We start from the raw sequence: 14,108 nt of genomic DNA on the forward strand, positions 1-14,108 counted from the left end.
TATAATATACATGTGTATATATCTATCTAGTTTGTGTGTGTGTGCGAGAGAGAGAGAAAGTCGTTGGTGAGAACAAGACTCAAAAGATTCAAAGATAAATTGTATAAATGGCATAAAAAGCGAGAAATATGTCAGTGTAGTAATCGAACTGTTTTTACTGTTTAAGTGTGTAGACAACGAAAACGAAAACAGAAACATAATTTAATAAATCAACTTATGATTTTAAGACCACTCACAAGAAATCTAGAAACTCAGTAAACATAGAGAGAATGAACTAAAGACACACCATTAATGGGCCAAGGTGTTTATAGAAAAGCCAGTTAAGGAACACTGCCATTTAGTTTTGTGCAAACCTTTCTATCTCACTCTATTCATATCTGTCAAGAAATATTGTCCTAAAAGAAAATCAGACGGTTTGCATTTACATGTCTAAAATGCAAGTGGGTGAAATCAAGCGAGAACAATAAAAATAAAAGAAATAAATAATCGGTAGAAGAATTGACAAACACACAAGAATTTTGTTCGTTTTTACACTGTTACATTGTTAAAATAACTGAGGATTTTTAAAATTCTGAAGAATTTCATACTACTACTAATAATAACATTTTAAAAAGATGTGATGACATATTTATTCATATTCACGGTATTCGCAAGAAATCGGACAAAATGAAATTCTCATTAAAAAGTGTAAGATGAAAATAAGGAATTATGTATAAAATAAATGTAATCCTGCAAAAACCCATTAATGAAAAAGAATAGAATTTTTAAACGGGGAATAAAGAGCACTTTGAATGAATGACTTACTCTTACATCTTTTTCTATCAAGCTCTAAAATATAATTCAAATAAATGTTTTGGCTCATTCAGAATGTTCAAATAAATTGCATTTGGGTTTTCCCAGTAGAATAAAGGAATAATCTAAGACAATGTCATTACGTGAAGAAAAATTACATACCAATGAAACCATTCATTTTCAGTGGCATTTAACTACCGTTCTTTTTATGTAATTCGGCATTCTCTCCACCTAGGATAAAACTTTCTTGATGAAGGTGATCAAGATTACTGGCATTCCACAAAGATCTTACACCCCAGGAGGCTGAAAGCTGTCAGCATTATCCCAGAGTCCTCTCACCGGCCGTGGAACTATTTCCAAGCCCTACCCTCTGTCCGCAGGTGTAAACAATTGCTTGCCAGAAAGAATGCTTTCACTAAGTCCTTATTAAGTGGCGGTGACACTTGAGGAGGGCGGTCAATGAACCTGAGTTTCCTCATCCGTGGCGCCCAGCACTTCTCCTGGTGTGCCTCAGTCAACCGTCGCTGAGTGGTTGAGTGTCAGTGTAACTGTGTGGGCGGTTGAGGGTGGCTGTATTTTTGTTGTAGCTTATTAATTATGTGAGCTAAAACTTTCCATCTCTGTTGTAAACGCAAATAAACAATAAAGAAGTTTTGCAGTAATATGTTGTGTTTTTTGAAGTTGTATTATGTACAAGTGTTTAGATATGTGTGCACATTGGCACAAACCAATCCTCAAATCTTTCCATCATCAAATAAATGATCACCTATTCCTCCTAACAACACAGAAAAGGAGAAGAAATACGATAAACAATGAATAAAAACGAAGATATTGGCGAAGATATATATATATAACAATAAAAAAAGTAAGAATAAGGAAATGAAACATGAACAGAGAAATATAATCTCTTAAAAGATAAACACAATGGACGGGAAAACGCTTATAAGGAAAAATGCATTAGTGGAGATAAAATTTGACAAGAAGCATAAGTTAACAAAATTAAATACCTATTTAAACAAAGATAGAAACCAAAAATTAAATAAGAAAAAATGAACAAAAGAAAGAAAATAAGAAAGACAGAAACAGAAAGAACTAACATTATGAATATGGTGTTAAATAGTGTAATACAAATTTTTAGTATAGGCCCATCCAGGAAAAAAAGAAAGGAAAGAAATGAATACAAAGTGAGCATCCTGAAGAAAGAAACCATTATGACAGACATGGAATGCAGGACACAGCTTGAAAGAATTGAGAGAAAAATGTCGACATAATCGTTATCGGGGGTAGCATTAATGCTGCGTAAAGAAAAGAAGAAGTCGAATTTTAAAGCCAAATAATACATGTAATTAGTTGCAGTTCTGATCGCAATCAATAATAACTTTCTCTGTTTCTTCTTCTTCCTTCTTCTTCGAGCCTCTCTGGTGTGTTCCTCTAAAGTCAAGCCTGTTTCTCTATTTCCGGGCAAGTGGCAGCAATGACCTACGAGGGACAGCTGTGGTTGGACAGATCATTTCACGCTCGGCGACCCCGATAATTTTCCCTTCGATCCTCATCAGGACACAAAGTCTCCATAATTTGCCTCACTCTTGCCTTGCTACAATTTTCCCTTCGTTTACAATATAATGGCCAGTTAATGAAAAAGCTTGCGAAAAGGGAGGTAATCGCGTTTATGCCAAGAGCGGGCACCGCACGGGACTTCTTGTATGGCTGCAAATGAAGGGTTCTCTGTGCTGGCGAGAAGAGGGGCGATTCGGGGCCCTGGCATGATCACACTGCCAGCACCAATGGCAGAGCAGCCATGATTGAGCTGAGAGAGAGAGGAGGGTGTGTTAAAATGGGGGTAAAGAGGGGAGATAACGGAGAAGAGAAGGGAGGTAAACGTTGTGGTTATCGAGTTATGAGCAGACGGGCGTAATCGTACGAGAAGAAACTCCTGGATTTCGTGGCGCGAGGCAATTTAAAGAGCTAGACGAATGGCTGCGTAATCAAGAAAACTCTCCCATCCCGAGTCTGTCCACAAGGTCCTTTCTCCTACCCAATTTGTCAAATCTGAGGATAAATATTGTGAAATGAGAGAATTGAATCGGCTCAATGAGCCTAACGAGCCAATGACAGGCTGGCGCAGGCTCTGCCCTCTTCGGAGTGACTTTTCCCATTCCGCCACCGCCATGTCCCCGGTCCACCCATCATCACGGTTCACGCTTGGCATCTTCGCCGATCTTTCCTTCTGCCCCCTATCTCTTTCTGCTTAGTTCTCGTCTCTTCTTTAAAGACCAGCCAGAGTGCCAAATTACTGTCCAGTGACTGGTTTTAGTTCATCGAAAGATAATAATTCTCAGTCCCTGAACAAATAGCACTACTACAAATGTGACACGTCAGGTGCTAAGATATTTTTTTATCGTCTGTTCTTTTTATTTAGGAAATTAGAGATAAATAAGAACCCCAATGGTTGTATTCGGATGTCAAAAGCAGGCTTCTTGATACGTGGGAGTTGTGAGTCGGACTTAGGGCCGACTGTTTGAAGCTCTCCTGAGCTTGTATCTGGAAAACATTATCTCTCTCCCTGCGTGTACTTAACAGTGATGTCTGCCTATTTTTAGTTACGATATGTACTTCCAGTCAGCCAGTGAGTGTACCATCAAACTAGAAGCAAAGTATTATATTCATAAATTTTAAATTAGATAATATACATATAAAGGCATTATTATATCTTCAACAATAAAAGAAAGAAAAAAAGAAATATTTTATTATATATGTATAAAGCTGAATGAAATAAAGGCAAATCGAAGATACTATTGTCTACTGTTACCCGCATGGTAAGAACACAAATAACACCAATAACCGCCCTATCTTATATAATTGTTGATTATTGTAGGTTTTGTGGGAAATGTACGTCCCATTTCTATGTACATTCATATACGTGTATATATTTTTTTATAATATTACTACCAATATATCTTATTTATGGATGCTGTAACTTTGAACCTTACTTCCGTTCCTTTCCTCCCATCCAAAAAATAGAAAAAAAAAAAAGAAAAATCCTTGCATATTACAACCTTACTGATTGACAGCGTGCAAGATTTATACGGTGCAAGAAACAGTCGCATGGGCAGAAACTTTCACATGATTTTTTTTCTAAGTATACTTATTCGCTTAACTCTATTTTTACGATACTTTTAATACCTTATGTATGAAATAACAAAGAGCTATAGAATTACAATGATGGTATAGTTCGCAATAGTGTTTGTATTATGTTTTTCGGGCTCTCGAGGCCAATGTCCATAGGGAGAGATTAGGCCACAGTGGACATTTGACCCGTCTTGTGAGTCTTTTAACAGGGTCATTGACGGAAAGTCGTTGGGAAGTTCTGCTTGCCAGACTACGTTCTAAAATCTTATGCAATTGTTGGTCATCTCATATGTCATGACCTTACAACTGTTCACTCCTCCTGAGATGCTAGGCAATAGGAACATTTACCTTTTACTGTTACTTTCTATTCAGTAATGCATAATGTTAAGTACAACACTGCAGAACATCGTTACATAAAAGATGTAACAGTACATCAGAGCAAACTCGGAGAATGCTCCAACATCATGACACCATAAAGAGTGCAACAGAAAGGCAACTTTATCTCTCTTTTTCAAAGAAAATATATTTTTCCAAAAAATTTCGTATACAGAGCCCTACTTAGTTTAGTTGTTAAAATCCTTCACTCCACTTTACCACTGCTATCATCAAAAGTTAGTCTTCCATAAAAACCAAGAAAAAAACAACTGACCCCTGAACCCGTCCTAAACCATCCCACTTCAATCAAGTCCAACCCTCCGCGCCAGTCGATGCCCACAAAATGCATTTCACACCTTACTTAGCAGGACCGAGTTGTCCTCCCCTTTCCCGTTCACTGGCGTCAGAGATGAAGAGGCAGGAGATGAAGCACACTCACACGCAAAGAGACCGCGCCATATATGGCCCGTGGGGCTTTTCCCTCCCCCTTAACTTAGGAGTAGTCTCCCCCCTGTCTCGCTCGATCGCCTGTCCGTAACTTTAACAGGCTAGCGCTAATCACAGATGTAGTGTGAATATAGCAAATTTAATATCGTGACGTTTAAATTGAAAAGACGATGCCGCCTCACTAGGTTCTGGCCCACGGCAGACTGCCGAGGAGCTGTATTAGGTTTGGAGTGGGCACCAGAGGGGAAACCGGTCCCGCGCCCCGCGCTTCTTGCCTCCAATGCGATTGCTCACATTAGATTACGGCCTAATGTCCCGCTAAATTGCCAATATTTGCATTCAAATAGCTCTAATCAGTATCTAAGCGGGCTATTTTCTGTTTAAGAAGCGACGTTATTGGCCCCAAAATAGGCCCTAACAATATTAATAAGCTTTCGCACAAATATTTGCCGTCAACTAAGCAAATAACAATATCCTTTAGGTCTTTCATTAAGGCGTTCGATCGACTTGCGGGGAAATTTCTTCACAAGGGGAAAATTTGCTCTCCTTCGCTTTCAAATTACACGCAATTTCCCCTCGGCCTCCGACGCCCTGGGCATAGAACGCGGCGCAACTCCTCAGCATCCTTTCCTTCACGTGATTACCCACCCTTGTTGCTGTCTGGGCAATGTCCTCTTCTTTTCTCCCTACCGCCAGCGTTTCAGTTCAAGCCACGGCGACCAGCGGTAGTGAAAGATGGAGAAGGGTGGGTGGATGGGTAGGTGGGGGGAATAAATTGGAAGATGGCATAGGGCCTAACGTTTTCAAGGGAGACGACCTCGTCGGGAAAATTTCTCAGTGATTTACACAATTGCCCTTGGTGTGGTATACTGCCAAGCCCAACAGTCTTGGAGAAAATACTATTTGCCATATTCCTTAACGCATTCATGGTGTGAATTGTTGACTGTTTTTTTTTAACGATTGCCCCGAAGGAGAAAAAAAATGATGTTAACGTATTGCTTCTTTGAACCTCTTAAAATTTACATTTACTGGTTCTTTATTCATTTCTTGCTTGGCAAATTCTAAACTTCTTAAAAAATTGCGAGCGTTTCCTTTACATGTTTTTAATATTCTGAGTTTATTTTCTCTTTTATTTTTCTTTAGTGTTTCTTCAAGTTCTGATATTTGCATTTCTAACAGGCAGAATCAGTCATTTATAAGGTAATCGGATTTCGCACAGCCGGATAAATTAATATATAGAAACAGAAAGTGAATGATTACATATAAATTAAAATAAAAGGAAGGAATAAAAGAAGAAAACGCTCTGCCATCTAGTCTAGTGACAAAGCATCGCCACACACCTTGACTGCTTAAACTCTTTAATAATTTATTATAAAGTGTGACGTTCTGTTGAATTTTTATTTCTTATTTTAAATGTTTAATTGTAAAAGATTTTACAAGTATAATCGGATATCTGAACTTTTTCATCGTGTTTGCAATTGTGATCCTTATAATCAAATAGCACACACACACACACACACTTTATTTAAAACAAAACTCAGAACACCAACATTCTCTTCGAATGCATGTGTTTTGTTTAACAGTTTATGTAGCTTTTTCAAAAATTTTATAAAATGAATTTACTCATTTTTTAGATATATTCAATTTTGCTTATCTGTTTTTGTTGCTTTTTGCTTTGCTGTTTCTATTTTGTGCTCTTCTGTTGTGACTGTGTTAGAATAAACAGAAAGGGTGGAAGATGGTGGTTTGCGCCTTAATATTTTTTTAATCTTTCGCAGAAAATAGTTGGCCGATAATCGTTTTTTTCTTTTTGCTTGTATTTTTTAGATTCTAAACTTACGTAACCGTACTTTGCGAAGAGATTTTGCACCTTCCATAGGTGATTTGATATAAAGAAATAGTCTTTGGTATATGACGACTTTAACGCTAATTAAATTAGCATGCAAATAAATAATGCAGGGGCAATAGAAAGGGCTGCTCTTGCTGACACGTAATTAGCTTTATGGATATTTGTTTCTTAATACTGGAACTTTTGCAAACTTATTGATAAGTCATTAGGAAAAAACATCATATAATTTATGCAGACACCCCAATTTACAATTAATTACATAGATTCAAGTATTTGAAATATTAATTATTATAAGATGACCCCTATCTCTGTTTTAAGCATAACATCGGATTACATTACACTGACGACAGCTTGAATGGCAGATGGATTCATTAAGCGTATTCGTATTTTTATTATGAATGCTTTTAAAACACCTCGTATATATGGAATTTGGTGTGTTTGGATGTTGTTATCGTTTTCATATTTAACCTCATTTGCTTTGATACTATAAAAATATATATTTTTAAAGTTCTGCAAGCATTTACTAAGGGAGGTAATAACAGTTTGTACACTACGGTCTTTATGCTCTCCCTTGCAAAATTTTGAAAAAAAAACGGGTGGGAGGGGGTGGGGTGGGGTGAGAAGGAGGAGTCTTACGATGTGTTCACGTTGCAAGACTTTCCTTATTTAATAAATAGATGAATTTTCTTGGGGTTCGTTTCACTTCTCACTTCTACATTAAGCTTACATCTCATGGAGACAAAAGGTTTAGTAGATCATGGCTGTTAAGTTTCATTGTAGTTTCATGTAGGGGATCATTTTCAATATAATATATAATAATAGAAATACACTATTTAAAGATTTATTAAAATTAGCTGAATGCCATCAGTTCCTAATATTAAAAAAAGGGTCTATATCTGTGGGTTGAATGCAGTTTCTAAACGTAAGGGACGGTAACTGTTGGTACTGAAACGACTGCAGTAGTCCAGGAGTTATTTCCCTTGTAGAACCTGGGCTCATGCTAGTGCAATCAATCTCATTCGGGCATTCAAGCACAATCATATTCAGACAAATTTTGTTAAATAAGAAACAAGACATGATAGAGCGAACAAGAAAAGACGAATACCATAACTAAAAGACGTATGAATAAAAATGAGAGTTTATCTTCCTGGGTACCCTTAAGCGTCTTATATGTATGTAAATATAGTCGACAAAAGCCTTTAAGGATTAAGGACTGCTTGGGTTATTGCTTGGTATAACAAAAATAATGAACATTTTATACATTATTTCGTTGCTATTGATAAATTTTATTACCGAAATGGAAATTAAATTAACACTCTTATCCAGCTTGTGTCTTTGCATTAATATTCCTTACTTAAAGTTATTTGGGGCAAATTTAGCAATAGACATTATGGTTTATCACATTTAAACTGCAGTTTAAACTTCATTATGGTCATACATATACAATGGCAAAGTGGGTGTTCATCGTAATTTTCCCCTTACGGTGGATAGTAGAAGATATTGAGAATAGATGAGTGATATAGTATTGTCACTTAATATATACAAATGACATTCAAAGACAGGCAGAATGCAGACAGAAAAAAGACAGGTAAACATACCCGAACGTACCCGAAGCGAAAAGACGACTGAAAGGAAGGGAGAGAAAAGAAATAGGATAGGAAAGGGTCGAGCGAAGAATCACACATAGTGTGTGTTTGTGGAGTGGGGGGTAGGGGTAGAGTGAGAGAGATAAACAGATCGGAAAGAAAGGATGAAACAGACAAGAACAGGGTCATGCTTTAAATAACGAGAGAAGAAAGGACAAAAAGAGCAAGTTTCAATGAGAGTTCGAGGATAGGTACGGGTACTTGTGCGTTCAAGACAGTTTTAATCTAATCTTTGGAGTTGGATCATACATGTTATTTAAATATTTCTTCTCTTCATTATCGTCGATACTGAAGAAATCTACAGGAATAACGATAAAAAAAAAACCCGAAAATATAAACGAAATTAATAACAGTATTCAGAAAAGACTGTTATGCTTGTAAATGTTTAGGACAGTACGATGTTGGTCGTAAAGATGACCTGGAGGTTTTTGATATAACTTTATTTATAACAAGTGGTGCCTAATTAAACCAAATATTATGCACATCAATGAACAGTTACACACATTCTTGGCACAAAGCACTAAATATGTAACTAAGCACATTTGATGGGACGACTAAAGGAATTCTCAAATGTATGGAAGCATGAAAGGACTGATTTCTATTGTTGAAGAATTTTTTTAGCTTTGACATAAATTTCGCATTTAAAAAGATTCAATTTTTCTAGGGGTCGCTAAATTAATTGACACAGTAATTGGGGCACATTAGCACTCAGAAATGCTAAATACTTAATTATGATTCAAAGATTTTAGTCCTACCAACTGTCGAGTTACCTGTATCATACTCATTCCTCCTAAACCTTTCAGCAACTGTCAGCATGTTGAGGCTGAATTAAAATTAGGTGAACTAAAAACTATTTAGACAATTGGTTACCTTGATTGCTTTGTTTTATGTAAATATCAAACTGGTTTTTTTTTTAGTTCTGTTTATGTGATCGAAATGTCCGACCACTTTCATACTTGCAAAGCCAATGGCCTAGCGTCAAACGGCACTGGATGAGAATTTTTCCAAATGCTCTTTGGCCTTCACTCTAAGTGATGCGATGCTTGAGGACTTATTGCTGCAAATGCCGTCAACCTGTTGTTTGATGAGTGTCGGGTTAAAGACTCCCGCCAGGGAGCTGAGACCGGAAGTAAGCGGTGCTGACGCCATGTTGACTGACGAGGCCAAGAAATCCGGATATGACGTCACAGCTTGTGTGGTCAGAACGGGCCCGACGATAGACTGCAGTGTGACAGACGGAGGAAAGGCTGAATGACCTGCACTGATCGGCGGGGTCAGCCAGGGGTCAAGCGGAAGTGACGGAACATACTGTCCTGTGGTGGGCGTCGAGGGAATAGGAAGATTTTCAGTAAGCTTGGCGCATTCCACTTTCTCGTGACGTCGCCACTTTGCTCGCCTATTCTGGAACCATACCTACAAGAGATACATACATATGAAGGTCACTGTACAGAAATCATGATGGAGTAATGTTGATAATTATATATTAAAAAAATACTTCTAGGTTTAAAATCAGCTAATGCTGACCATCCCTTCCAATCAAGCAGCATGCGGCTAAATATTGTTTGGATTGTTACAAAGTATCAATCGCTAAATGTATGCGATCTTTTTTATTTGCTCTCTCTCTCTCTCTCACTCACACACACACAAACAGAAATAGTAAATTTAACAGGAAGGTATGTAAACTTGAAACACCTTTCGTAAGCCAAGAAATTAAGGTTTTTGAGTGATTTAACATATAATAATACAAACAAAGAGTTCTCTCAGTGGGGAAAGAACAATTTACTGAGTACAAAAGGTGCAGGAAACAAGCTTCAATGAGGATCCGCCAACACTCCGGGGCCGGTCGTTGTTGCCCCTGCAAGACGCGACAGAAGGTGTGCAGGTGAGGTACTTTGCTACGACTTGATTATGCCGCCATTTTCTCATTTTCAACCCATCCTGCTCTTCTTGCTGTTTCTTCTTCCTCCCTGTCGTTTGGGTCACTTGCTCTGTGTTCCTGGCGAGCAGGACGCCATGGTTACAACGGTCTGGACATCAGTGGTCACTTCCGGTGACAGCTGACCGCAAAGTCGCACAAAGTAACACGTCTTGAACTCTTCCGTACAATGAACATCAACTCACGGCCAATTACTTTTCTTTCAGCTTCTGTCCTTCTGCGGGCCCCCGTGTGCAATTAACTCTCGGCCTGTACACGCGACAAAGAGAGCGTGCAAGAGGCTGGCCAATCCCCAATTAGGCACTCATTTGGCGCAGGCCTGGTCTTCTCGTTTGGACGAGAGTCTCAAAAGAGTTAATTTGATTTCCAAGAAAGGGCAGACCACTCAGCTATTGTGAAAAGGAGTGGCGAGCCCCTGACTGGCTAAACGTTTGGATGAGCTTAATTATTGACGGACCGAATCGTGGCGTATAATGTTATTACAACCGTTTCAGCAGCAACTAATGGCGCGGATTCCTTCTCGTTAGGCGAAGGGTGGAAGTTCATAACGAGTTAATAGCGCTTAAATTAAGTCTTCTTATGGCCCCTTTCGTCTCGTGTTATACAGCAGAGAGTCGAGCTGCAAGATGCCGAAATCTGACGAAATGAGTTCGAGAGGAGGTTACAGGCAGAAGAGGAGTGGTATAACATGTTCAGACTGTTATTTTGATCAAGTTGTTTTGTCTTTCCGTTCAACTACCTTTGAAAATGTTGTGTCTTGCTGCTGACGAAAAAGAATGAAAATCGAGCAAGGCATATTATTAATGTCAATGTGTGAGTGTGTGAGAGAGGTAGCATGTATTAACAGATGCATTTCACATATGAGTAAGCTCATGTGTGTAAGTGTGTTTATACCAACACCAAGGGCAGGTCATAAGATGCATCTTTCTTGTTTTAGATAAGAAGGTTCTCGAGAGATAAAACGACAGACAGACAGACAGACAGACAGACAGACAGAAAATACCTTCTAGGTTCGACCAGTTCAGCAACAGGTCAAGTCATGGCAGAAATGGATATAAAGAACACACGTTTCCACGCCCTCCACGCCCCCCACCTGTCATCTCCCCTACAATCCGTCCGCCCATCCGTCCATATCACGCACCTGCACTCTTACTTCCGGCAAATTGATCTTCAAGGCCAGCTCTTCACGGCTGTACACGTCCGGGTAGTGCGATTTCTCGAATGCTCGCTCCAGTTCGTGCAGCTGGTAGGTGGTGAAGGTCGTGCGGTTGCGCCGGTGCTTTTTCTTCCGACTGTCAGTCTCCTCCGTGACGTCATCTCCGCCTGCATCTTCTTGGCCGCTGTCCACTTCCGCTGAACCGTTGGGCGTCGTGCTGAGCTGATGAGCTACACAGGACAACGGTAACTGTGTGATACTATTAATTGGTAATGTCTAGGCAGGATTGTTTCAGTAATGAACTTATAGTAAGTAAAATTATGCATTTCGTTTTAAATTGCATTTGACGCTTAGAAGACTCCATTGGTAACTCTAACACTCGAACTCAAAATAGTATAAATCAACACAAAACGAAACAAAACAAAACAATTAAACAAACTAAAACAAAACGGTTTTTCAAAGTACATTTCCGAAAATGATGATATGTTTCATATAATGGCATTAACCTGTTCCAGAATATGTGTATGTCTTTTTTCTCTAAAATAATTACTAACTGCATTCTCTACGGCGAAAGCTGAAAAGCCACTAATAAAAATTTCTCAAGAGTCCAGCGAACTGGATGATAGCTGGTCCGGCGTTGAGAAGGATTCTGTCACACACGCTTGTGTAGGTGCGAAACAACAACAATAACAACAACAATACTAATAATAAAAATAAAAAATTCAAAATGTGTAAAGCTCATACTCACACTCCTAAGGAGCATGCTGTTAACGCTTAAGGACAAGAACGAAACATGGACAGCATACGAGGGACAGGAAAACAAACGAATGACATATGAACTATAAAAGAATAAACAACAGTACTAAAAGAAGAATAAATCAAATACAGAAAACACAAAGAGGAACCAAATAACAAGAACAAGAGCTGAGAGTAACATAATATTACAAAAGGAAGGTTGTCAAAAGGGACTAGCATTATGGGAAAGGGTGTTAGCAGTCATGTTTACGGAAGGGGTGTGTTTTCAGTGCAACATTTAAAGGATTCAATAGTGGGTAGGTGGCGGATATGGAAAGAGAGAGAGTTCCATTGCTTAGCTGCACAATAACCAAAATTATTGTCTTCATATGTTGTTGTTTTGATGACAGGAAGAGTAAGAAGACGATCATCAGACGAGGAGCGGAGTTGTCTAGCTGGGATGTAAGGGAAGAGCAGTTCAGAGAAGTAATCAGGGCAGGTGTCAGCAAAGAAACACAAAAATTGAAACCACACATATCATAAGCCTAATTAGAACGTCTTGCTACAAGTGTTATAAACACATACAGGTACACAAACACACTAAGAAACTGAAAGTTACAGTAGTTTGCTAACAGCTGTCTCCGTCCACAGAAAACGCGGTTTAGTCGGTACAGTCTTTAAAATCTGCAGAACGACCCTGATAGTATTTTAACAGTTCTACCATTTGTAAAGGTTTATATTTATATACTATCTGGGTAGTAATGCTACAATATATTCCATTTTAAAACCACAAATACAGAGGCAACTGTGAGTTGACATAAGCTCAAACTCCAAGCAACATTAATAGGTACTGACGATATGAAATAAAGAAATGCAATTAAAAAGACAAATTACTAACTTTTTAATCGTTAATTATTTTCCTGGAACTTCGTTGATTTGCACTGTGGTGTGTGTGTGTGTGGTGTGCGCGCGCGCACCTGTATGTTTTCGTGACAAATAAAGATAGTCGTGAGATAAACTGCAAGAACTGGACTTTTCCCCTCCGCGCTCTGTCCAAAACGAGAACAATGGCAGCATTTTATCCAAAAGCCTTTTGATTTCAGTGGTTGTTAATAACGTTTTGAAAACCTCGTAAAAGTTTCTTAGAAAGATTTTTTCAGGAACGTTAATCGAAAAACTGGGAATGAAGAGGCCTCTGGTTGAGTGGGAGGAGAAGAGGGAGGAGAAAAATTCACGGTTAATGGGAGACGAAAAAGAGCTGACTTCTGAAGGGGAGATAGCCCGAGGGAGGAGAACTAAGCGTAAGCGCACACACACACACAAATCACACAAAACACACACACACCCCAAACAAACACACACAAATACACACACACGCACACACATACACACTTTCCTTCAGTTTCTGTCAGAAAATTCCACACCGCTGATACCATAAGACAGGTAGGAGAATGTGTTGAAGGTAGGCAGGCAATAGAGACGTGTTGAGAGTGTTGTTTGCGCTACTGCTGACAAGGTTTGAAAGGACCCAAGGGGCGTAATTCGATCCTGGTGTCGGTTTCTGTCACCGCCCTTGCATTTCGCTCACAACGCTCGCCATCGCACGTACCCGCGGGCCAAAGCCTCGCTTTTGTGCACCCCCAGCCCACCTCGCTGGCAAACAGCTTTTGGAAATTAGGTGGGCATGAAATTTGCCTTTGCTCCATTATTTATTTTCATCTAATTTAATTAAAATCCACACAATGGGCCCGCAGGGGCGGATAAACGAGTTGGTCCAGGCGCCCGCGGAGTTACCTCCCATTCGTTCCACGTTCTCTGCCCGCCCCCATGCGGTGCCGAGGGCCCGCGCATTTGTACATATCGAAATTATTCTAAATTGCGCGGGTTTTTACGCCTGTCAAGAGGATATTGTCGCGCAATAAAGCATTTTTGTGGCAATGAAATTAGCTCCCGCTTGTGCTCCGTTCGCGTCAATGCAAACTGTCAGAGCGCAGGCGACACCATGGCCAGGGCTGAGAGTAGCTCCGGGCGAAATGACAAGAG

The 14,108-nt window shown here is 39.2% G+C and overlaps 1 protein-coding gene across 1 annotated transcript; it reads right to left on the bottom strand.

Annotated features, from left to right (window-relative positions):
• Positions 1 to 8,571: 8,571 nt before the first annotated feature.
• LOC112554359 (retinal homeobox protein Rx2-like) lies at positions 8,572 to 13,866 on the bottom strand. The gene is made up of 3 exons (XM_025222105.1): positions 13,860 to 13,866; positions 11,316 to 11,560; positions 8,572 to 9,651 (listed from the first exon to the last, which is right to left on the bottom strand). The coding sequence occupies exons 1-3, from the start codon at positions 13,864 to 13,866 to the stop codon at positions 9,217 to 9,219; spliced, it is 687 nt and encodes a 228-aa protein (XP_025077890.1). The 3' UTR covers positions 8,572 to 9,216.
• Between the last annotated feature and the right edge of the window lie 242 nt (positions 13,867 to 14,108).

The sequence above is a fragment of the Pomacea canaliculata genome, linkage group LG13, assembly GCF_003073045.1.
Source record: "Pomacea canaliculata isolate SZHN2017 linkage group LG13, ASM307304v1, whole genome shotgun sequence".
In the NCBI taxonomy this organism is placed as follows: Eukaryota; Metazoa; Mollusca; class Gastropoda; order Architaenioglossa; family Ampullariidae; genus Pomacea; species Pomacea canaliculata.